This window comes from Lemur catta, chromosome 4 (genome assembly GCF_020740605.2).
Source record: "Lemur catta isolate mLemCat1 chromosome 4, mLemCat1.pri, whole genome shotgun sequence".
NCBI classification, from domain to species: Eukaryota; Metazoa; Chordata; class Mammalia; order Primates; family Lemuridae; genus Lemur; species Lemur catta.
In genome coordinates, this window is record NC_059131.1 from 14668195 (window position 1) to 14693782 (window position 25588).

Here is a 25588-nt window from a genome sequence, read left to right on the forward strand (position 1 = left end):
AGAAGGAGAATTCCATAGGCTGATAATCCAGGCACTGAGAAAGAAAATAGAGATTGACAAGACCCAAAGCAGATCAAAGACCCTCAGCCTCAAGTGGAGGCCAGGAAACTAGGAGATGGGGGGCAGGTCAGCACCTAGGGGTAAATTACTGCCCCGCTTCTCCAACTTGAATGTTCATACAAGTTGCCCGCGGGCTTGTTAAAATGCAGGTTCTGATTCAGTAGATCCTGAATAGGGCCTGAGGCCCTGCATTTCTAATAAGCTCTCATGTAGTGCTAATTCCCAGACCACACTTTAGGTAGCAAAAAAATTAAACAATAAGAAGCTCCAGATTATACAACCTATTTTACTCCTTAAATGGGGGCTCATTGTTAGCTTCAAAATGGATTTCTGGTCCCATTAGCTAGTGCACTGATGTGGGTGAGAGCCAAAGAAAGTAGTTAATAATAATGAAAATATTAATTTAAAACTTATCATTGTGCCTGCTTATTTGAACAATCAGTACCAGTGTCAGGCACCGTGCTTAGCATTTTAGAGACCTTATTTCATTTAGTCTTTAAATAACCTCGTGAGGTTTGGACTATTATTAATACGCTGGGATGTGGAAACAGATACATATAACATCAAGCAAATTGTACAGGTGTGAACAGCTTCAAGACAGTGAAGTTAGAATTTAAATCCATGCCCCAGAGACCACACCCGTAATCATTATGCTAGAGTGTCCCTACCTAGGCACACTGAATTTCCAGGAGGCCCTTAACTGCAGGGGATACTGACTTATACTGACAGACCCCATAGGTCTGGCTAATAAGAACCATAGTTATCGCTTCAGTTTGATAGTACCTTGATGACTTCCAGGCTTAGAATAGAATGTTTTTGCATCGAGACCCAAAGCTTTCCTTGAGAGGATATTTAAATACATACCTGCTCACGTTTATCATCTTTAGTGTAGCCAAAATGGTCCTCTAAGACCTTGGAGACATGATCAGGAACTTGGCCATTAACCCAGTACAAAGCTTTGTTGACACTGTCTGGGAAAAATCCTTGCTTCCCAAAAAGAGCCTCCAGTGTTGGCTCAAAGCCTTTTCCCTCCAAGCCAATCTGAGAAAGAAAATCAGGCAAGACAATGCCATCAGGTTTCTTTGTTGTCTGTCAGGCTCCTCTTCCCTTCTTTATGTCTATTTAACTAAAAAAGTATTTGATGCGTATTACAGGGCAGGAGCCGAGCTTGGCACTTCATGGAAGTTGTCTTATTAAAATCTCACTAGAATCTTGAACTGATTATTTGCTTTTTTTCTAGAAGAGGTAGTTAAGGTTCAGAGAGGACAAAACAATTAAACCGAAGATTCACAGTTGGAAGTGGATTTGGGGTTTGAACCAGATCTGACTAAGCAGCTTATACATTTCCTTGGATTTGGGGTTTAGGGGCTTCTCTGAGACGTCTGTATTTCCATTAACGCTAAGAAGTCATGCTTCGGGTGACCCCTAGTGGGGAGAGAGGAAGGCGAGGAAGGAGGAAAATAAGAAGGCTTCAAGGTTCCAGTAGGAAAGGCCTAATGGGTCTTGTTCCTCCCGGCTCCCTGGACTCTCGATTTATGGTTTACAGAACCGGCTGGAGAACTTACGACTCCTCAGACATACCTCAAAGAGGTCAGCTGCAGCAAATCCAAAGACAGTGAGGGTAGTTTTCAGCATGCTTTCTTTAGGAAGATAATTATTTGGATCAAATATAAGATTCCCTTCGATTTTGGCCGAGGCTGAATCAAGTGACGGAAGAGAGACAGATTTGGAAATCTGATAGTTCCGGGAAAATTTTCTGAAGTCCATGAGAGTTGGAAGTTGAGATTCTTTCAGAGCTTCTTTCACTAACGTTTTCAGACTAGATAAAAAGAAGTATATTTTGAGCTGACATATTATGTGTCTTATTCTTTGTCTCTTATACCCCAAGTAAATATGGATTTCCAACTGCCACCAAATATTTGGGTTTCATTTGCCCCAAGACCTTGGCTCAGTGTCTCCTGCACATTCGCACAAGCGTTTGTTCCAGGAGAAAGCACACTCTGCAAAGGGCAGGCAGCGGCTCTACCAGAATCCGTGCCTAGAATTCCAGGCCAGCGCCCACAGTGGCCGACGGGGGAAAATTGCTCTTACTTACTCCTGGACATACAATTCTTCTGAGTTCAAGATGTTGGCAAGGTGGGAAGCCACAAAGTTCTTCACTTGCTCATTCTGTTCCCGTGGTAGAAGTTGGATGATTTCATTAACATCTGACTGGGAAGGAGTCCTCATCAGCATGAGATAGGCAGCCAGTCGCTTGTCTCCTGGAGAAGCACCATCGAGGAAAGCCTGAAGAAGGACCCCCTGCTCCTGTAGTCAAAAGAGGAGACGGTTATCTCTGTCCTTTGGTCAGAACACAACACGCCTAGCAAATGCTGGCATGGTCTGCTGGTCTGCTAGCTCTTTCTTAAGCACAAGTTTAATATCTCTCTAATAACTCTTCAAATGCTGGTATTGAATCTTTTTGCCAGTGTTCCCTAGAGCAAACATCAAGGTAGAGTTCTCGGAAGATGCCTATGGAATGTGTCTAGAATTCAATTGCATTAAAATACAGAAATTGTGGCCAAGTGATGACTTGTTTGGAATATTGGCCACTAAGTGAAAATAAAGTTGTTTTAACATAAATTATTTCAGTGTGAGGGTAGAGATGGGAAGGGACAGTGAAAGTTTGGGGTTAATCAATAGTTTCCAAAGCACTAGCGTCATTGCTACCTATGTGGGGCCATGCTGACTTATCCTAGTTTGGGATTATGGGGGGGAAAACGAAGCATGTTTTCCCAAGATTAGAACGATGGTCAGTCTGGTATGAGGATGGCATGTAGGGAGAATCTTGTATTCTGCATATTGGCTTAGCAACAAGGTCAAATATTTCTCTCATGTTCACATACTGCTAGGCAGTCAAGCCAATAGGCTTGCTGAAATTTGCAATGAGGAGAGAGTAGACTAAAGTCAGTAGAATGATGACATTGAGGATCTCATTCCCCTGGTACTTTCCAAATGCCTGTTAATCTGAACAAGCTTTGAGCTTCAGACCTCCTCTGTGGACTTCACCTCATCTTTAAGTTCCATTTTCCGGAGGGCCTGGATGGCAGCTTTCTGGATCAGCAGTGATGGCTTTGTGCTTTTGATACATTTCAGGACTGAAGACTTGAGTGTTGGAGTTAACTGCTCCATGGTCTGGCCCATATTTCCAATGACCTGCATTGAAGGAAAGAAACAAGAACTCTTCAGGGTGCAGAAGGAAAGAGAAGTAAAGGGTGTCCAGGAAAAGTGCTTCTGAAATGATGCAGATCACACAAAAGACTGACAGTACCCTCAGAATCAAATCGGTGTAATCTTTGTCCCCAGTGCAGTCATTCTGAATCTGTTCCTCTAGGTAACCAGCAATGTCCAGCAGGTCCTGGGTCTCTGTAGGGTGTGTCTTGTGATAGCTACAGAATAAGAGAAGAGAGTTAGGACTTAGGAAGCATAGTGAGGTTTGTCTTAAAATCCAAACTTGTGTTTTCTGATTTCTTATTTCCAGTCATTACTCCCAGAATGATCAGTGTGGAACAAAAGAGTAAACAGCAGCATTTGAAAGTAGAGAGACGGGCACAATTTCAGCACAGAGATACAAGGTTTCCCTTGCTCCCAGGGGAAGCACTGTGTGAAAACTCACTTGTTGACCACGTGGCTCAGAGCATACAAGGTGGCTCGGCTCCGCTGTTCCTTCGCCGTGTTGAAGATCTCCTGCAGCCTCTGTGCCGAGGGCTCTGGGACCAGGGCCACCAGGTAGGTTACAATGTCCACCAGAAGGGGTTTGGCATGCGTCTGTTTGAGCCACTGCAGGACATGAGCGTAACACTGGGGCTGTCCACACTGAACCAAGGCTTGTAAAGTGATGGGGCTGAGAAGAAAAGCATGGAGGAAGTTGTTCAGACCACCTCCAAGATGGATCAAATATCCTTTGCCTGTGGTGTGCTCTCGGCCAGGAGTGTCCCCGTTACCCTTGCTCACCATCCTAATCCAACCATCTTTGAGAATCCAGCTCAGAGCCTGAGAACCATGATGCTTTCCCTAGGAGTATTACCCCCTGGGGAAGCACAATTGCAGAAAGTCTGAAGAAAGACGCCCCCGACCCGTAGCTAAAAGAGGACTGTTGTCACCGTCTCGTGGTCAGGACACAGAACATGCCTAGCCAACAGTGCTGCAGTCTCATTCTTGGGCTCAGTCCCTTCTCTGGCCTTCACAGCACTTAGAGCCAGTGCGTTGAAGTGTCGAGAAATCAAATTATTATTTTCTTTGCCTGAGTTCTCCTTCTACTTGCCTATCAGCTTCTGGAGGGCACAGACGTCTTTTTGTCTCAAAACTTTCCAGAGTAGCCAGTTAGTTCTGTTTCCCTCCTACTTTAACACACAAACACACACACACACCCCTGCCTTGAAGGCAGTGTCTGTGTGTGTGTCGGTATATGAGTTGCTCATGGAATTCTAAGCACTTCAGCTGGTATTTCTCTATCCAGCAAACGTTAACTGATTAATCTATTAATTGGATTCAAATTTAAATGATCCCTGAGATTCTCTGCTTGGCCAAGGTTTGAAAGTTCAGCCATTTACCATAAGTTACGTGAAAAACTGAATTGCAAGCATTAAATACCTGGACACCTGGATCAGCCGTGGCAGGAGGGACGTGACTGCCTCGTTGTTGAGGCCTCTCAGCTCCGTAACCAGCCTGTTGAAGAGATTAGCTCTCTGGGCATTCTGCTCGGAGACAGACAGCTTTTTCAGTTCCTGCAGGGTCTTCAAGACGGCGTCAGCCTGCTTCGGCAACGACGTGGATTTGGTGCTCTCAAAGGCGAGACCCACCTTCTCGGCACCTGGAAGAAGGAACGTGTCAAAGGAACTCTTGCCTACTTCTTCGTCTCGACCATATCTTTGTCGACTGGGAGTTGGAAACTGGGGAGGCATCGGCACAGGGGAAACGAGAAGAAAACCGTCCTGTGCTCACGCATATTAGGCAGCTGGCTCTGTGATGGGTGGCTGAGTTAATTGTTCTCGCTGACTCATCATCCCATCCTTGTGGGTGAGCACTTCCCCCAATTTAAGGATAAGGGAACTGAGATCCAGAGATGAGCAACTTGCTTTGCCCCCGAACTCTCTGGGTCTAAGGTGGAGCTGGAATGGAACCCAGGCTTGCGTGGATCTGGCATGAGATCACCCTGTGCATGAAAGAACTGGGGAGGCGGTGCTGCCGTTGGCAGGGTCACAGCTGAGGCGAGACGCATTGGCGCTCACCATCATTTCTTCTAACTGGCCTACGGCAGCTTGTGGAGGGGGAGGCCCTTTTGCATCCCCTGACCTATGCCAGGGAGGGGAGGAGTCAGCATGGAAGTGTGGTCCTGGTGTAGGTTAGACCTTGGTGCTGGTTTGCTCCACCTCTAATATTCTGCGACCTTGGATACATCAAGGTCTAAGGCTCTCTGTGCACCACTTTCCTCTCTGCAGAATGGGTATAAAAGGGCATGTCTCTACCACCTGATACCACGGGCTGCTGTGAACAAGAGAACAATGAGGTAATGCACAGGAAAGAGTTCTGACAGATTTAGACACAAAACAATGCAAGGTCAGGCTTGGACTAGAGATCTCTAAAGTCCCTTCTACCTCTAAAGACCGATTCCTGAGATTACTATCTGGCCTGGCCCTGAAGCCCCTCTCCCACCCGCCTCACCTCATCCTGGCAGCCCCAGGCCTTATCATAGGATGTGTGATGTCAGTTCTACCAAAGGGAAACTCAGGATTCTAGTTTTCTATTTACAAAAGCTGTGGAGACTTATTCCTTTCCTTTATTCCATTGCAACTTGACATTCTGAGACAGACATGCTTTCTCACTAGACATGGCCAGAACACCAGAGTCCCCTTCACTCATAAGTCAGCAGACATTTACTAGGGTCCATCAAAGAGCGAAGCCACGATTGGCACATCTTGAGCAGATTTCTCGGCAACTATGAGGATGCAAAGTCTCACCTTCACCAAAGAAGCGGCTGTTGATATTAGGTGTGTCTTCCAGTTTCAGAGTCTGGGTAACGTGTGCCATCATCCCGTACTTATTCCTAGGAACAAAGGAAGCACATTCGTTTCATGTTTGATCTCTGCTTCTACCCAAATCCTGCCCACCTTTCCAAGCATGGTTATCCAGCCATCCCCAGCCTCCTAATGATGAACGGCACACGTCCCCTCCTGGTCACTCCTTATCCCTCCACCAGCAGGACATGTGCACATGGGACTCTCCACTCTCTGGAGAGCCCAGAGGGTGGGGACTAACTGTGCTTCAGAATTCTTTTGTATCTTCCACAGCATGGTGCCAAGAATATAGCAGTTACTCAATAAATTTTAGTTGATTATCAGTTTTATCAAAATTATCAGTTGATTATCAAAATGGATTTGGATCTACCAGTCTTCAGGCAAACTCCCCAATCCTCCATGAAGCCTTTCTAACCAGGTCACCCTGCAACGATCCCTGGCTTTTCCAGATCTACAGCCCTCAAAGTTGGGATCTAAGATATCCTTTACTGATCTTGAATGGTTTAGCATGCCTAGCTAGGACTTTTCTCCCAAATTTCCCATTAGCTTGAAAAGGGGGACAGGGATGAGTTCTGCTCTGTGACCCTGCATAGCTCCCCCTGCAAGGCACAGCCTTGGTTGCCAGTGGGTGCTTGAGAGCCACTCAGCTCACACTGACCCTTAAATGATAAATCAGGAGTGCAGTGGGCGACCTACTTGTAGGAGAACGGCAGGAACAGGTGCTGCTCCTTGCAGATGGCTTCCGACACATGCTTCCTCCTGGAGTCCAGCGTGTACTGGCAGGACTGGCTGCTGCTGATCAGAGTTGACAAGGGGCGGGACTGCGAATGAGATGGGGGAAAAGCATTTTGATCAGCCGCTGCATCTTCAGTCATAGGCATTTACCTTCAAGGTAGATGGGAGTGGGCGTCCTGTACCACTCGATAAGCTTAGAAAAAGAATTTAAGTAGGTGCTTGGCATTTAGACAACGGGATGCAAAAAGCTGGCATAGCCTAAGCCAAGTCAAGCTACAGACTTTTATATTCCTCCCAGTGCACAAAATCTATATTTGCATCCTGCACGCACCTTTCCCACCATAGAGCCCCCTCACACAATTGCCTGGAAGCCCATCCTTATGTCTCCCTTCCATCAACACATCCTTTGTATCGTTCAGGCTCATGCTCTACATCCTCCATGAGGCTTTGCCCAATGAGCTATGTTAATAGTACTTTCTCCTTCCTGGTCAGGCCGAGGACTGTCTGCACCGCTCAGTTCATCCCTTTATGGGGTACGTCATGTATTGTCCCTCACTGGACATGTGTATGAACCTTGTTCCTGCGTTAGACTAGAAGCGCCTGAGGGGAAGGTCCATGGTTTATCTGCCACTGTCCCTCCTGCGGTGCTGCCCAGAGTGAGGCTGAAGATACAGCAGGTGCTCAGAAAAGACACCTGAGCCAGTGCGTTGTCCTCATCTGACTGCAGCCCTTGCAGTCATCAGACTCCCTGTTTTCAGCCCCGAAGACGATGACCAGGAACATCGCCAGGCATGGCATTGATTGCTCAAGATCTTCATGTTTACTGAGACAACCTGTATCTCTTGCCCAGGAAGCTGTCACTAGGGGTTAAGCAAGCTCAGGGGCGCCCTGGGAAGGAGGCTGAGAGGCCAGGCTTTGGTCAGGCTGGTTCTAGGAGTGGAAGGACAGGAGGCTGGAACAGTCTCAGTAACGTCACTTCATGGGATGAGGGAAACAAAAGGAGAACACAGGTCTGGGGACTTCTTTGGGGGCCAGAGGCTTGGAGCTGGGACAGGAAGGAAGAGTAGGTGGCCTCACTGCCCTACATCCAGCCTCAGAGCCTTCTCAGGGATGGACAGTCATTACTCTCAAGTGATGGCAGACAGTTTGGTGCCAGTGACAAAGGGACAGCAAGAAGGACAGAGCTCTGGGCTGAGAGTCAGGAGTCTGACTCTAGTCCTGACTCAGTTAACCACAGGCCATGGAACCTGGGCAGTCCTCCCCATGTCTGCTCGGTGTCCCACCTGTAATCTATGTAAGAGCAGGCTGGGCAGGTTCCTCTCAGAAGTGCCTACTAGTTGGAACATTCCAGAATTGTACTGATGAAGAGGATGCTACCCGGTGGCATAAGAAGGCTGATGTGGGACTCACCATGCCTTTGATGAGCGCGAGCGGGCTGACGCCTGTGCTGATGGGCTTGAAGTGATCGCACTGCTGCAGGTTCCTTTCCGTGGATATTTCTGTCGCCACGTTTCCCTTCCTTGTCTTAACGGCAAACTGAGTGGAGCAGTTTCCATACACGGTATCCTGGGGGAGCGGAAGAGACAAGCATGCGTGTTCAGCGTGGGAAAACATCCTTGGGTCCTTGGGAGGGGTGGGGAGGAGCCGGGGAGAAAAGGCAGAAGGATGTGGGTTTGGGAGGGGCGTCCCTTCCTCCCGGGCAGGGCGTGGCACTGCCGGCGCTGGCCAGCCCAGGTTGGGAGAGGACACCCGTTGGGGGGTGGGTCTGCGGAAAGGCCTCTCGGGACACATCTCCGTATGCTCCCAGTGGAGTGCAGTATAGACATTAGAACAGGGTAAGAGCACAAACGTGCTCACGGGACTGAAGTAAGTCTAACTGTCTCCCAGATTGACACCTGGGATTCTTAGAAGAGACTGGAAACATATTCCATTACTTTTGGTGTTTAAAATCCACATGAGCTTTACTGTGTTATACCGGGTGGGAGCAGGGGGACAAAGTCAAAGAAAAGCACGGGTGGGTGGGCAGGGCTCCCCAGTAACTGATTTAAAACTAGACGCAACCTGCTCAGCCTGATCGGGATGCTGTCACTGAGCCCAGGGGACGGGATGAGCCTCGGGCATCAGTATTTCACACTAATACAGCGTTTCCTGTGTAACCGGCCACATAGCTAGGTCAACAATCCACTTTCTATACAGTGGGACTGGCCTCCAATACTGGAAGATGCATTTAAAGGGCCACTGATCTCCGCTTTCTGAATTCTCACCAGAAACATCACTTGCTTGGCCTCTTCTGTCTCCGGGGGAACCAGGAGGGCAGAAATGATGCCTCTCTTGATATTCAGGATGTGCTTAGGTTCACCTTGCTCTGGGTAAAGGAAAACTTGCTTCCCTTCCGGAACGGCCAGCCTGAGCTCGTACCTGTCCCAGAGAGAGTATGGTCACAGAAATGTCCTTTGTCCACGGCAAGTCTGCAGAAAGTAAGCTGGGTGGGCTTGTAGCCTCCTCCTTACCTAATTCTTCTTCATTTTACATGATCTCTTTATAGATATATTTATACATAGACATACATTTTTGAACAATTAGGTACGTTTTTCAAACATGTATGTATGTTTTAGGCATTCTTTTATTTCTTTTCCTTTTTTGCTTGGCTCATCTGGCCACTCTGTTCTCCACCCACGCTGGTCTCTGTCCCTGTCCTCCTGCCATGGACACCTTAGTGGGTGTTCCATTTGTTTCTCCAGACTCACAGAATCCTACATAAATGTGGGTGGATGCAAACACAGACATATCAAGATTTTGTCAGTGTTTGGTTTATACAAATGAATTGTATTATGCATACTTTTATCTTGTTTTTCTCAATTATATTTCAGAAAAATCCTTCTGAGTCATTAGGTATAGCTCTAACAGATTCTTTTTAAAAAGCTGCATAACATTCCATGGTATGGCTAGATATAATTTATTCAGACATGGCCCCATTGGATAGTATTCACCACCTTTCTTTCTGCATATATTTTTTTAATTTTTTGCCACACAAACAATACTGAAATAAACATCTGTATGCATCCATCTTCACACATTACTGTTTGGGCTACAGCTCCAGACACTGAAAGTGCTGTGTCAAAGGGTATAAATATTTTTAATTAAAACAGGCATTGCCTAATGGTTCTTGTTTCCACCAGCAGAGCATGAAAGTTGCTTTCCCTCACTGGCCTGCCAGCAACAGGGGCTGGAGCTATTCTGAAGTTTTGCAGTCTGATGGGTATAAGGTGATAAATGTCTTGTTCTTACATTAATCTGCATTTCCTGACTACTAGTGAATTTGACCTTCTTTCCATACACTGATGGGACATTCACTCTTTTGTACGGTGTCAGGCCATGGCCAAAGCCTGTGTGGACTTTCATCTTAGGGACTTGCCTTTGGAGACTCTGTGGGTTTCCAAGGACCTGGCTGCAGCTGTTCTAGTTAAATCAGAAGGAGGAAAAGGACACCAGGCTCATCTCCCACACCCTAACCTCTCTGAAAGTTCCCAACACAAGGAAATGATAAATGTTTGAGATGATGGACATGTTAATTACCCTGATCTAATCACTACACATGTATGGAAACATCGCTGTGCACCCCATAAATATGTACAATTATTATATGTCAAGTAAAAAAAGAGAAAGTTCCAGACATGGAGATGCAGGCCTGGAAAGCCCTCCTGGGCAAGAGCAGGAGTCTCTTTTGTGTTTGGAGAAGAGCAAGGACCAAAAAGTCCTCCCTCCTGCCACACGTCCTTCTCCCCTCATACACATCTAAGTCTCAGAGAAAATAGATGATGAAAGAAAGAAGCACGGAAGCCTGTTTTGCAGATAAAGCACTGGCATCTGAGTCTGATGTTTAGCAAACTGAAAAATGGGCAGGGGTGGATTTTCCCAATGCTACCAAATTAACAACTCCACGACTGCCTGTATTTACATGGCCAGGACCCTACAAGCTGTGACTGGGGACCAGGCAGGGGTGATGTTGAAAATATTTAACAACTGGTGCAACAGGGCACTGATCAGTTAGAGGAGATGCGGACTGTAAACACCAGCAAGGCTAATCAGCACGCCTGGGCACAGCTGAATGCCATCCCTGGGTGGGGGAGCCGCCATGGCCTTGGTTCTCCCCTGCCCCATATCAAACAGACCCTGCACCGCCAGCCAGGGCTGCTGGGACCCACCTGGAGGACCACCAGGCAGCAGTCTTGTTTAATTCTCTACACAAGAATTCGTTGTTTAAACAAACCATCTCAGTTTTATTGTCTCAAGAAGTTTAACGCAGGAGATCTTTTAGAAACACATTTAAATGATAATTAAGGGAACCTAAATAGGGGAAGGTAAATAATGCTTCCCTCTTTTTGATGGTTGTGAAAAGTCAGCAATTCCCTGATGCTCAGTAAGTAGGTAAGTACAGAATACAAATACTTGTAGTCACATACATGCCTAATAGGAACACATAAGTTCATACCTTGATGGACACACATATGTGCATGCACTCACGTACAAAACATCCAGAATGCACACAGCTCAGCAGCTGAAATACACAAGCCCATGCCTTACTTGGACATGGCAGTAGCAAACTCCTCAGAGTTCTTGGTCTTCTTCAGCAAGGCCTTGCCCTCAGGGTTGAAGCCATACACCTCCTTCAGGGTACACTGGCTGGTCTTCAGGATGAAGCTGCAGAGTTGGGGAACCTCCAGCTCAACCTGAGAGTAGCAGCACACTGAGATTCTCCATCAGGAATGAGAGGCATCCCCCACAGCCCACGGCTTAATCTCTAATCAGGACACCAAGGGGAACACGACTGTCTGCTCCCCAAAACCACCTGTCTTCTAAACACACCTTGTGGGTTCTCCATGTATCAACCTAGACTTAGCCCTTTTCTCCCTCCTGGGGTAACAAGTTTCTTAACTTTGTCCCTATGCATGGGAAGGAAGGCACTTCTGTTTGTTCTAAATTTACTTGCTTTAGTTTTATGGAGGTGTGATTGGCTAGAAGAGATGCAGAGTTAACAGTGAGAGTCAAGAAGAAAAATAGCAAGCAGGAGGGGCCGCGTTGGTTTAAATAGCAAATGTTTCCTTAATGTCACCAACAAACCAGCTTGTATCCATTAGGGGCTATTTATTTAGAGCTTCACACACAGTTGGAGTTTAAAAGATCCCTAGTTGTTAGCCAGCACTATTCAAAGAAATTCCTGCTATGATGAAAATGTTCTACATTTGCATTGTCCAATATGGTAGCCACTAACCATGGTGACTATTGGGCACTTGAACTAGGAATCTGAATTTTTAATTGTTTTCAATTTAAACAGCCACATGTGGCTGATGCCTACTTTATCTGATAGCACAGACAAGAGCTACAGAGCCCTCTAAAGAAGAGGCCAACTTCTCCACCTGACGTCTCTTCCTCACACAAACCCCAATAAGAGCCCTTAGATCTGCTCCAGATACACGTGGATGTGAGTACAGCAGTCTCAACGATAAGTAAAGTTTAATTTGGAACAAACACATGTTTACATTCTTTTCTTTTTTTCCACTTGCTTTGAGCAACAGGTTCTGTTTCACTTAGGTTATAAAAACTGCATTCCATGGTGCTCTCCTGAGATGTGCCCCTCTCTTAGCTCGCCCACTGGGCTTCTGTCATGCTCAAATCTACAGTTCCACACTGCTGACAATCTAGATCATGGACACCGATTGCATCTTGGAAGCTAACACAAAAATAAATTTGGCTGGCAAAATTTTTGGTGACAGACAACTTCTCAGCAATGTCGCTGACTTAGAGACTGAGGGACAGTCCCAGCACTTTGAGATTACAACAGTTCTGGCATGCTCTGGGTTTGCTCAGCACACCACCTCCCGGAAGGTGGGGTGTTAGGCACCCGGGGGAGCAGGACTGGGGGAAAGCTGAGGGCTCCAGGTTCCTCCAGCCCCCATCCTCCATACCTTGCAGTTGATCTTGGTGGCACTTCTAGAATCAGCAGTCCCAGGGACTCCACTGGAACTCTCAGCCTCATAGTTGTATACGTATTTCCGGAGGTGCTTGAAGCGAGTTGCATCTTCTAAAATGAGGAGAAATAAGTCAGCCATATAGCTGAAATAACTCTCCCAAGGACAGCCAATTCTGGGCAGAGAGGGCAGTGGCATAGATAATTAAAAATGATAATTAAACTCAAATTATTTTTAACTGACTTTGCATTATACTTGATTTTCCTTTATAGATTTAACTTCATTATGTTTTTGCCAAAGCTAATGTTTAAGTTAGCAGGCATTCCTTGAATATATCATCTGAGGTACAGGAAGGGGAGTGTCAAGTGTCAAGTATTGGGGCTCAGAAAAATCTACAGAAGACACCCTCTGGTAAATGAAGAGTTGACAGCATTAAGCAAAGAGATAGTGCCATCTCTAATCCTTTTTTTAGCTTGAAAACACCAATTCTGTGACTTATTGTTGATACTACAAATACATGAGGCAAAGTTCACTAAGTTTTGCGGGTATCTGGATAGCTTTAAGAAACCCCCAGGAAGGAATTTCTGGAGTTTCCGCTGTGCTTGAAAGGAATTTTCTGAACCATTCGAGAAAAAGAACATCTGGGTCGTGTTGCAGTGACCCCGACGCAGTGATGCCAGATGCCCACCAGATGGCGGTGCTGCCTCACCAGGAGCCGGCCCTGCGGCTCGGACGGGAACACTGGGTACCACCGCGTTCCCCGCAAGGCCGGCTCCTTTGACCCCAGGGGTCAGGTAAATAGGAACGGGGTGGAGGTCCGTATTTCTGCACAAAGGTTAAAGTCAGCATTTCCTCACCCTCATATGCTTTGAATCAATGATTAGTCACTGATAAACAGGACAGTGATGTCTCTTGAAAGTGTCCACAGGCCAACAGAGTGACAGTCCCTTCCCTACCCTACCCCTCGGCTGAAATTTTGGGACAGAACAGAAGGGCAGCTGGGGGAGAGCTAAGAGCCCTTGGAGGTGGGCAGAGGCTCAAAGGACTGACTTGCTTCCTGGAGTCAGAGCAGTGCTCGCCGAGGGGCCATCTCAGTCCCCGGGGCGAGGGGCCCTCAGGGACAGGGGCTCAGAAGGATGCGCCCTCCCTGCCCGGTGGGAGTGGGGCAAAGGCCTTACTTGTACAGACAGGGTTGACATTTTCCAGTACTTCGTCTTCTGTAAGAAAAAGAGAAAGCGAACAGTGAGTCTCCCCGACTTGCCAGCGGGGGTTAGGGTACCCGACGGGGAGGGCCGCTGCGCAGGTCTCACCCTTGGGAGGGAGGCAGGATCGGCAGGGCCACTCGCAGCGCCTGCGTCCTGCCGCCCCCAGCGGGTCCTGCCCCGACCCCGGCCCGGGGGCCCGTGTGGCCGCCCTGCCTCGGAGCCCGGCCCCCCGCCCGCCCCGCGCACTCACGCGCCCCGGCGCCCGCGCCCGGCAGCAGCAGCAGCAGCCCCAGCGCCAGCGGCGGCAGCAGCGAGGGCCTCGGCGGGCCCATGGCCGAGCGGCGGCTGCCCCTCCGGACCGGCACCCGGGCAGGCGCGCGTCCTGCAGCCCAGGTGGGAATGCGCGGCCCGCGCCCGCGCCCCTTTTATAGGAGCCCGGGCTGAAAGGGCGCCGAGAGTTGCAAAAGGTCCAAAGGGCGCGTCCGTCCCGGGCCTGTTTGCTTTTCCGCCCAGGCCTGTCTCTGAGCCTGGAGAAGGCGCTGGGGAGGGGGCGCACTCGGACCCGCCGCCCCAGCCGGGGCCTTCCCACTGGGGTCTCAGACCGTGGGCCTGGGGGCTTGGTGCCTTGAAGCCTGCCCTGACCCGGGGGTGCCTTCAGGAGATGACCAACCACAGGGACGACACCTTCTCCCCGCTCTGACTTTGGAGCCTTTGGAGAGCTGGTCCTGCACAGTGTGTTGGTTGAGACCTTTCTCACCATTGCTTTCCTGCTTTGGTGGACTTTGGATTTGCATGGACACCTCTAATCCCGATCGGTATCCGTGTCTGTAGGCCACACACCTGGGATTCAGCCCAGCGGGAGGGAGGAGACAGAAAGGGGAGCCAGGGAGGTCTGGTGAGCGACCAGGACTGCCCCTGAGGGATGGGTTGCCTCCCGGTCCCAGTGGGAGCCCAAGGGCCCAAGTCTTCAGAAACCCCTAGCGAGGAGGGGACTCTGGAGAAGACCAGCCTCCCTGGGCCCACCCTCCTGAGCAAGGTCTTCCTGGGAATTGAGAGGAGGCTTTTCCCCACCTGCACCGGCTCCTGGGTTTCCCTCAGTGGGGGTGGGCGGTGTGTGGGGGGTTGACAATGAGGAGAAGCAGAGTATGTTCCTCCCAAACATCCTGGAACCTTCTCTAGGAATTGTTTCCTTGTCTTCTAGGTGCTTTCCTTTTCCCACAGGAAACTAGCTGGTGCGGTGCTGGCTGCTCCTGCCCAGCTGTAGGAAATCAGGCCTAGGACAGACGTTTTGGCAGCACCCGTTTCACTGACCCGGGATCAATCAGAAAGGGCTGTTGGTGGGGAGGCTGCCATGGGGTGGACGGGCGTCTGTGCCTGGCCATGTCCCCAACTCAAACCCGGTTGGACAGACAACGTGTGTAGACAGGAAACTGCCGTGAGTGATGTAGGTAGGATATGAAGGATGCTAACTGTGTGTGGTGTACCTGCTGCAGGGACACACAGGAAGGAGGACACAGGGCTAACAGGGATGGGATGTGGACAGCACAGAAGTCAGTGTGTGTTTATGGTTACAGTTTGTCAGTTTTGTTTGATTTATAAGATATATCCAGATGTAACAAGCTACCTGTGAAGTTGCTTAAATCTTCTGATGGCATAACTGCTGGTTCCAGGAGGGTCATCACTGTGTATAAAGACCCCTGTTCCCTCAGATGAGACTCGAGCGATGACCTTTGCCGTGTTACCCACACTTGGGCCTCCACACTGTCCTCGTTCAGATACTGTTGTCTTTAGCCATGAACTCCTGTGGGTGGCTAAACTCCCTCCAGCTGCGTTGCATCCATGGCATACTCATGTTGTGAAAGGTGGATATCACAGAAGTCTCAACTCTAGGCTGGTCATCCCTGCACCACTGAATTGTGAAAGGTCTGAAAGAAGTAATTGCCCCCAAACTCCATTTCTCTGAGCATTGTATATGAATTATTTTACGTGGACGGACGTTCCACAGGACCAGCTGCCATTAGTATTTGAGGAAAGGGTCCATGCATACTCACTTTAAGGAGAATGGGGAAGAATATTCAGGTAGAGAGGAGCCAGGCAGAGATGGCTAGCTTTCATGTACAAGCACAAGTGCAGCCTTTCTCTGTTGGATGACAGATGAAGCCAGTGGCCTATGGTCAGCATCAACAGAGAACATAATTTCTACAAATTGAGAATCAAAAATGAATCTGATAACTTGAATGTAGGGAAAAACTGTGGGATCTCACCATCACCATCTCTACAGGAGAAAACCTAAGACTGAACTGCTGGGCTCAGCTTCTCTTTCTTTGTCCGATGGCCTCTGGGAAGTGTCCCCTGGACTGGCCTCAGCCAGCAACTCTTGTCCTCTGACTGGGTCTAGCATACAAGCTCCGCAGAGCAGATGTGGAATTGTTGAGCTGACTTGAGTACCCGCATAGAAATACTGTAAGGATTAATGTGGAGGTTTGTCTTAAATGACAAAATCCACTTAGATCCTTTGACAAAAGCTATTTGAAAATATGTTATTTGTGACCACAGACATCACCCTCGTTCCTTTTCCTTTAAGTAGAGACACGTTCTGGTGTCACACAGATTAATCTCGGCTAGTCACTATAACTTATCAGCTCATGAATGCAAAGTCCTGTTGGGTGAACCATCAATCTGAGTAATCACAGGGCTCTGGGTAGGCATTAGAAAGCCACCTGACTGGTGGAATTTCAAGGAATTAGATAATGCCAAATGTCCCAGTTAAAGTCTCTAGGAGCAAAACTATCCATTTTGCCCAGCTGCAGGTGACCAGAAGGATCTTGGCCAAGTTCAGGGTACCATGGAAGTTACTAAAGACCCCCAGCTGCCCGATATTCTGAGTTCAGTGCAGCTCACAGACTGAGGTAGATGCTCAGAAAACCATTTGCTGACTACGAATGAATGAATCTGTGCCATTCGGCTATACCCCGTTGCTTCCAGGCTGTTTATGTACCGTGACCATGATGCTAAATAAATGTTTTCAGTGACATAAAGCAAGGAAATATAATCTATACAAATTATTCCCAGCCATGCTGTTCCAAAATCTCATTTGGCAAATAGGGACCAGTATTGACAATGATTAATTAGTCTATCTCTTTTCTGCCTATGACAGCATTATAATTGCAAACGATGCCCAGAAGCTAGAAAGTAAACTTCAAGCATTGCAGATGGAAACATGCCCAGTGTGTTCTGTACATGCCAACAATAAAGCAGACACACACACACACACACACACACACACACACACACACACGAGAAATGTCAAGAAAAAAATGGTGCATTTAGGTGGAAAATGGTAGAGTGGGCTAGTGTCAACCAGGTGCAGACATTATAGATGGATTATTAACCACCTGTGAGGAAGCAAAAAGAAACTCTCCTCCTCCGTCACTCTGCAATCCAAGAGATAATGTCCGAGTGTTGAGCAGCAGTTCCAGCAGGGAGAGAGAAGTCAGAAGTCAGCAGGGTTCACCGTGCAGTGAGGTTGTGTGTGAGTTATCACTCTCTCGTCCATGCAGATCTTGCCCATGCAGCTTTCCTCCTTCTGCCCTCCCAGAGTTGGCTCCAGCCCCACCTTCCTCTGGCACCAGCCCAGTTAGACTTAATGGCTTCTGACTCTGATCAGAAGACCCCTATCAGTCAGTTTCCAAGCAGGACAGTGATCACAAAGCACCTTCGTACAATCCTGCTGTTCTTGCCCCCACCTTATATTTTTCTCTTATAACATTATTTAATTTTTCATATGGTTACATATTTTCTTGCCAATGGGAGAGAGAAGCTTGGAGGGCGAGAACTGTGAGTAGTCCGTACGTTTTTCTCTCCCTTCCCTGTCCCTCATGAACACCTTCCTTAGGCAAGGCAGGTCGCAGTCAAGCAGTAAATTCTGTGATTATAGGTAGCATGGTCTATGCGAGATGAGTTTGTTTTGTATATGCACTTCATTTTTACTCCTGGGTGCTGCTGCAAGTATTTATATATTAATTTAGAATGCCTGGTGAGGGGGCAGGATCTGTGAACTGGGATTGTGGGATGGTTTCTGAGACTCTGGGTGTCAGTCCCCCATCTGTGTGATGGGAAGACGGGACTAGATGACCTCTTAGGCCCATTCGAGCTCTGACTGCTTTGATTCTGTGGAAACTTTGGGACTTAAAAAACAAATGTATAAATTATTCTGGGCTCAAGCCTCACGGCTGCTAGGACCTTCCTCATGTCTAACTTTAGGCTTCATCCTACCTTATAAACAACTTAGCATTTCCTTTGAAAGTCTTTTTGCTGGCTCTTGTTAGCTGCTCTTTACTTTTTTTTTCTTTTTTTACTCTTCTTTGTGTTCTCATAAGACTAAGGCCCAGAATGCACTCCTCTCAGAAGGCAGAGAGCAGTGCTGATGATGACAGCTGGCTGGATAAACAAGCCTCACCATTCCCCACTCGACCACTGATTGTCTTCAAGAATTTAGGGCGCCCCTGAGCACTGTCGTCTGCGAGCTCCCAGAGGAGGAGGGCATAGTTATACATCACGGCTGATAACGAGTGTATGTAAAGTGCCCAGTGTGGGGTCTACACGGTCAGACTGCGGTGGTCCAGTGGGGTTCTCGGGGGTCCTGGAGTGGTGAGACTTGAGCTGGCTTGGATGACGGGCAGGATCTGGGCCGCAGCGCTGAGAGAGCAGTGGCAGGAAGCTGAGAACGTGTCTGCTGTGTCTGGCAATCTGGCAGCCAGCCACCTGGAGTCCAGGGAGACAGAAGACAGGGAGATGGGAGATGGGGAGATGGAGCCGGGGCTGGGGTGGTGGTGGGGATAGGGGTGGGGGAGGGGACACAGTTTGCTGTTCCCTGGGCCAGGGATAGAGCTTCCAGGCTAACTAAATGGCGTTCAAACTCTACATTGTATAGAAGACCATGAGTATTGGGCTGAATTCTCCTTGTCCAGAGCTGTGAAGGCAGATGTAGAAACAGGACTTCACAGAGTCTCAGACAGAGAAAAGATCTTAGAGATCTAGACTAATATTCTCATTTTATAGACAGAGAAACTGAGGCCTAAACAGTCTAAGGTGTTTTGTTTTTATTTTCTATGGTTCTTTTTTTGTTCTCATGACAAGGGCAGAGGAAGGACAAGAACTTGGGTCTTTAATTTATAATCTAGGTTATTCGTTCTACTCTATTTGCACTGAATCCACTTGACTACAGAAAATTGCTTGAAGATTGCTTTATAAAGATGAATCTTAGATATCAGTGCATTCCCTTATTTCTCATTAAAAGTGAAAAATTTGGGTGATTTTTTATGGGTTTGTAGTTAGAATAAATATTAATATATAACTAATTATATAGAATGATAGAGATTCAGGTTCTCAAAAGGGCCACAAGGTCATTGAATACAACTCTTCTCTATTAATCTGAGAATACCTGGGCAGCCATTAGTAGGCTGCCTAACTGGTGGAATTTTATGAAATTAGACAATGCTCTTGTCAGTATAGCAGTTAGGCATGTCTGAGAGGGAAGCAGCCTGTCTGTCTACGGATGGCCAGATGGAGCCCGCGTATGTGTAGTAATGCTTGGGGGGCCAATCTCAGGTCTCTGCTATTTCTGTCCCCCTCTGAGTCACAAGCCATCCATTATAGGGAAAGCGGGGAACGTTACCAGTATTGAGGTGAAGTTTTTCTGACACTGTCTTTACCTAGACTCTGAAGTCAAAGACCAAATATTTACCAGATTGCCTGATGTTTTTATCCGTATGTCCTTCCTGCTATATTAGCATGGAGGAGAGCTCAGGCCGTCACCAGACCCAGCCTGGTTTGGTGACTTGGTCTCCAAAGCAGAAAGTGGGTGGAAACATTCTGATTCGTATTAGGGCTTCCTTGTCTTTTTTTGGTGGTGTGCTTAGCTTTTAATAAGGTTATTTAAAAAAATATGTAATGGACACCTTTAGGTGTTCTAAGGTTCACTCTGGAAAGGGACTTCTTTTTTTAATAGCTTTATTGAAGTACAATTCACATGGCATAAAGTATACCCATTTAAAGTGAATAATTCAATGGTTTTTTGGTATACTTACAGAATTGTGAATATACTAATTGATTCACAACAATCAATTTTAGAACATTTTTTATCACCCCAAAAAGAAATCTGGTACTAATTAGCCATCACCCTTTAACCTCTCCAGTCCTCCGGCCATAGGCAACCACAAAGCTACTTTGTGTGTCTACCGATTTGCCTATTCTGGACATTTCATGTACGTGGTATCATATAATGTGTGGTGTTTTGTGACGGGCTTTTTTCACTTAGATAATATTTTCAAGAGTCTCACATCTTACAGCAGTTTATTTATTTTTATTACCAAATAATATTCTATTGTATGGATATACCACATTTTATTTATTTATCAATTGATGTACATTTGTATTATTTCCACTTAATGGCTATTATGAATGCTTCTATGAACATCTGTGTTCCAGTTTTTGAGTGGACATATGCTTTCATTTCTCTTAGGTATGTACCTAGGAGTGAAAGTGCTGGGTCATTTGGTAATTCTCTGTTTAATCATTTGAGGAGCTGCCAGATTGTTTTCCAAAGTGGCTCAACCGTTTTCCATTCCCACTAGCAGTGTATGAAGGTTCCAGTCTTTCCACATCTTTGCTACACTTGTTATTATGTTCTCTTTTTGATTATACTCATTCTACTAGGTGTGAAGTGGTATCTCATTGTGGTTTCAATTTACATTTCCATGATGGCTAATGATGTAAAGCAGTGGTCCCCAACCCTTTTGGCACCAGGAACAGGTTTCATGGAAGAATGTTTTTCCATGGACCAAGGTGGGGGGGATGGTTTTGGGATGACTCAAGCACATTACATTTGTTGTGCAGTCAAACCTCTCTGCTAGTGATAATCTATATTTTCAGCCACTCCCTAGTGCTAGAATAACTGCCTCAGCTCCACCTCAGATTATCAGGCATTAGATTCTCATAAGGAACAGGAAACCTAGATCCCTCACATGCACAGTTTACAGTAGGTTTCATGCTTCTGTGAGAATCTAATGCCTCCTCCACTGATCTGGCAGAAGCTTATGTCGTGATGCAAGCAATGGGGAGCAGCTGTAAATACAGATGAAGCTTCACTTGCTCGAGTGCCGCTCACCTCCTGCTATGTGGCATGTTTCCTAACAGGCCATGAACCCGTACTGGTCTGTGGCCCAGTGGCTGGGGACCACAGATGGAGAGCATCTTTTTGTGTTCTTAGTGGCAATTTATATGTCTCCTTTGGAGAAATGTCTGTTCAAATCCTTTGGATTTTGAATTTTTCAATTGGATTGTTTGGACTTTTTTTTTTATGAAGTTATAAGTGTTCTTCATATATCCTAGATACAAGTCCCTTATCAGATATAGGATTTGCAAATATTTTCCCTCATTATGTGGATTGTCTTTCCGCTTTTCTTTGAAGTACAAAAGTTTTAATTTTGATAAAGTTTAATTTTTTTTCCTTTCTTGCTTGTCCTTGTGATGTCACATCTAAGAAACCATTGCCTAAAACAAGGTCAAGAAAATTTACTCCTGTGTTTCTTCTAGGAGGTTTATAGTTTTAGGTCTTACATTTAAGGCTGTGATACATTTTGAGTTAATTTTTGTGTATAGAGGATTCCTTTTCATCCTTGCTTTTAGAAATTTGTAGGTTTCTGTGAACCTGTAAGTGGCCCTGAGTTACCTCTTCTGCCTCCCTGCCAATAGGGCGTGACTGTTCCCAATGGGGGTGACATCAGTCCTATTGCTCAATGAGGAGGATCAGACCTTATCAGGATTTGCTCTTCCCTGGTGCTTTCCAAAGCTGTGACCAGTCACCTGGGATGACAGCTGAGTCACTGAGGGGACAAGCCTACAACCCTTGCTTTTTCAGAAGGAAAACCAGAGATGTTCTTAGTCTCTGCAGGTTCAATCTCAAGCTCCTTTTGGAGTCCATGATGCCCTGATAACCACTCTTCCCTTTTCCTTCAGAAAGTATCCACTGGTTAGAGACATAAAGGTTGCTGTGCACCCAACACAGATTAACATGTTTTACAAGGAAACGCACAAAACTAGTAACAAAAAAATTTTTTAAAAAAGGATGAATTAATGTCTTTGGCAACAGTTTGCAAAAGGAACTGGAGACCATTATCCTCAGTGAAGTATCTAAAGAATGAAAAATCAAACACCATATGTACTTGCTATTAAATTGGAGCTAACCGATGAACACATGTGTGCACAGAGGGAAGTAAAACTCAGTGGAAATCTAGCAGGGGGGAGGGAGGAGAAGGGGAAGGGCAAAAACCTACCTAACGGGCATAATGAACACGATCTGGGTGATGGTCACGTTTATAGCTGTGACTCAAGCACTACAAAAGTGAGCCATGTAACCAAAAACATTTGTACCTCCTTAATGTTTTGAAATTTAAAAAAATTAAAAAAGTAAAGTGACACCTTAACATAGTCACTTTTGGTGTTATTGAGGAGGAGAAGAAGAGTTGAGAGGGGGAACGAGAGTAAGGATGGAGAATTAACAAACAAACCAACAAAAGGAGATAGGGCCCTTCACACACAAGTGATAACAGTGTTCCAGATGCCGAGGAGAGTGTTCATTTCTTTGCTCCCTAAGTGGCAACAGAAAAATAGTCATATCATTGTAAATATTTTTTAAAATCCTAATCAAACACCAAAAATGGACAAATCATTGTGATCGTTAACTTTCATAAGTTATCTCATTTAACATTCAAAAAACCTGGAAAAGAGGTATTTTAACCACATTAGATCTTACAAATGAGGAAGCCAAGGCTAAGTTGTACAGAACTAACCAAATTCTATTGTCCTCCTTATCCAAGTACAGGTGCCTAGAAGGGGGCACTTACGAACATGTACAAAGGTCAAATGGCAACATAAGATTGCTTCTCAGTGACTTTGATGTACACACACGAGTTGCCCCCTGTCTCGAGAAATGAGCTAGTGTGTTATTAGCAAGACCTGAAATTATACAACGCTTTAAGGTTTGTAAAGGGCTTTGGTGTCCGTCATTTCTTTTATCCTAATAATTCTGTGGGTTTTATGTTATACATTACAAGTGAGGCGCCTGAAGCTCCCTGGAGTTAGAAGCCTTCCCAGGATCACCTGGTGTATAAATGACTGAGCCAGAACTCAAACTCAGGTGTCCTGACTTTATATCCCATGCAGTTGATACTCCACCATCCTGAATCTCAATGAGAGGATTTAGGAAACCCAAGACTCCTCATGGCATTTGTTAGAGAAATAAGGCAGGGGGTTCTGAGCCTCCGCTGGCTCCCAGGAAGGACAGAGAGGCAACATGAAAATACCGTAGCCACCCGCTCGCTGCCAGAGAAAGAGATGGGAATTAGAGGCATTTCCTAGGGTCTGCTTTTGATAATGTCCAGATTTCTGATGCAATGTGCATGGGGAGAGGCATGAATATGCTGAAATACCTGCGGTTGCTGTTCTGTGGATGAGTTCTTATTGTAAATGCTGTTTATTGCAATTTTTCCTTTCTAAATGCCTCCATGTATTTTTCCCAAGTAGATAAACAAGAAGCTGGGCTCAGCCATCTCAGTTTTTTTCAATGCTTATCCTGGATATGTCCAATAATGGTTTTACATGGCTAATCCTAATGGATTAACAGCCTGGAATGTGAGATGCTGTATCACACCCAGAAAATACCTCTGAAAATGAGTCAGTGTGAAATGACATGGCTGTCCTCTCAGTCTGGACGAGGTCCTGGCACTGGAACCCCTTGGGGGACCCTGGCTGACAGCATTTTCCGTGATTGGCTGACCCTGGCAAGGCTGGAGGCCAGCTATGTCACTTAATTTGGACACTGCCAAAATAAAAATGGTAAATTGAGGCAGTTTATTAAAATCAATCTATTCCTTTTGACTTTTGTGCCTTTTCTGCCTGGGCACTTTAATGGAAAGTGGTGACGGATGCCTGAATTATCCAGATAATAATTTCATTCTCACTTCATTAATAACATAGCCATGTCTCCTTCTTAGAGGGCAGATGAGCTATTTGCTCCCTGACTGGGCAGAGAAGCCAGAGCCTTCCTGAAGGGAGGGGGCAGCGAGGTGGGAGAGTCAGGTAGCTCTGGCAGCTTCTAAGCCCACCCACTGACACTGTCCCCTCTGTCAGAGTAGCTGCGCAGCTGCTCTTCTGTCTGCCCCGACTCCCCTCCCTACAGTGCTTCCATGGAGGGAGGGAACGCGCGCCCGGGTGTGACTGGCTCCCCTTCTCACCCTCTGCTCAGGCTGCCACAACAAAGTCCCGCAGACTGAGCAGCTTAAACAATGGAAATCCATTTCTTCACACCTCTGGATTCTGGAAGTTCAAGATCAAGGTACTGGCAGAGTTGGTTTCTGTTGAGGCCTCTCTCCTTGGCTTGTAGATGGCTGTCTTCTCCCTGAGTCTTCACATGGTCTCTCCTTTGCATGTCTGTGTCCTAGTCACCTCCTCTTATAAAGACAACAGTTGCATTGGATCAGGGCCCATCCTAACCACCTCCTTTAATAACTTCATTACCTCTTTAAAGACCTTATCGTCAAATATAGTCACATTCTGAGGTACCTGGGGTTAGCGTTTCAGCATATGCATCAGTCTGCTTGGGCTGCCATAATACAAGAGCATAGACTGGTGGCTTAAACAACAGAAATTTATTTTCCCACAGTTCTTAAGGCTGGAAGTCTGAGATCAGGGCGAGGGCTTTCTTCCTGGCTTGCAGACAGCTGCCTTCTTGCTGTGTCTTCACATGGAGGGAGGCTGAGTGGGAAAAGAGTATCTTTTCTTACAAGGGAACCAATTCTGTCATGAGGGTCCCACCCTCGTAACCTAATTTAAACTTAATCATCTCCCAGAGGTCCCATCTGCACATACCATCGTGCTGGGGGTTAGGGCTTCAACATATGAATTTTGGGTGGACACAACTGAGCCCATAATAGCCTGAATGGGGACTACAAGCAAAAGTACGTGTGCTCCTTACAGTGGGCAATGGTAACTGACTTTACACTTCCTGTATTTCCTGAGAGGGGCTTTTAACCGCTGTGAGAAGACCCTATCAGCTCACCAGCTGACTAGGGACAATAGTGCAAATTGTTTTGAAACCGCCTCCTTGAGTGTGGCTTCCCCAGTGTAAGGGTGCTTCCTGGGGGGGGGTTTTGGTCGTGTTGCATGCTGCCATGAAGGACAATTATGGAGAATGCCCCTAGGGTGCATCACTGGGCAGATTAGATAATGTGCTCTGGGGGCCACACAGCTGTGAAATCCTGTGGCATTCACTTCAGAGGTAGGATAAACCCAAATAACAACAGCCCTTGGGCACCAAGAAAGCCTGTCAACAGCAGCAAACTAACCCTGGAAAGAGAATAATAAAGCCTGTTGACTTTTGCTCTCTGGGGCTAGTTTTCTCTGGGCAGAGTAAACTCATCTCCAGGGGATTAAAGACTGGCTCCCAGAGTGCTACGGACTCCCAGGTGCCTTCAAGCCAGCAATTCATTTAGCTGAAGAGACA

General features: G+C 46.6%; 1 protein-coding gene across 1 annotated transcript in view; it reads right to left on the reverse strand.

Annotated features, from left to right (window-relative positions):
• The window catches only part of APOB (apolipoprotein B), a 38279-nt gene extending 23915 nt beyond the window's left edge, over positions 1-14364 (reverse strand). Inside the window, exons 1-15 of the mRNA XM_045549123.1 lie at positions 14276-14364; positions 13999-14037; positions 12818-12933; positions 11436-11581; positions 9116-9269; positions 8262-8417; positions 6813-6937; positions 6060-6145; positions 4693-4912; positions 3716-3943; positions 3371-3488; positions 3109-3255; positions 2156-2367; positions 1642-1879; positions 925-1101 (exon numbers count right to left, since the gene is read on the reverse strand). Of these exons, the coding sequence (XP_045405079.1) occupies positions 925-1101; positions 1642-1879; positions 2156-2367; positions 3109-3255; positions 3371-3488; positions 3716-3943; positions 4693-4912; positions 6060-6145; positions 6813-6937; positions 8262-8417; positions 9116-9269; positions 11436-11581; positions 12818-12933; positions 13999-14037; positions 14276-14357 (2244 nt within the window). The 5' untranslated portion in view covers positions 14358-14364. The remainder of the gene's footprint in view (positions 1-924; positions 1102-1641; positions 1880-2155; positions 2368-3108; positions 3256-3370; positions 3489-3715; positions 3944-4692; positions 4913-6059; positions 6146-6812; positions 6938-8261; positions 8418-9115; positions 9270-11435; positions 11582-12817; positions 12934-13998; positions 14038-14275) is intronic.
• Between the last annotated feature and the right edge of the window lie 11224 nt (positions 14365-25588).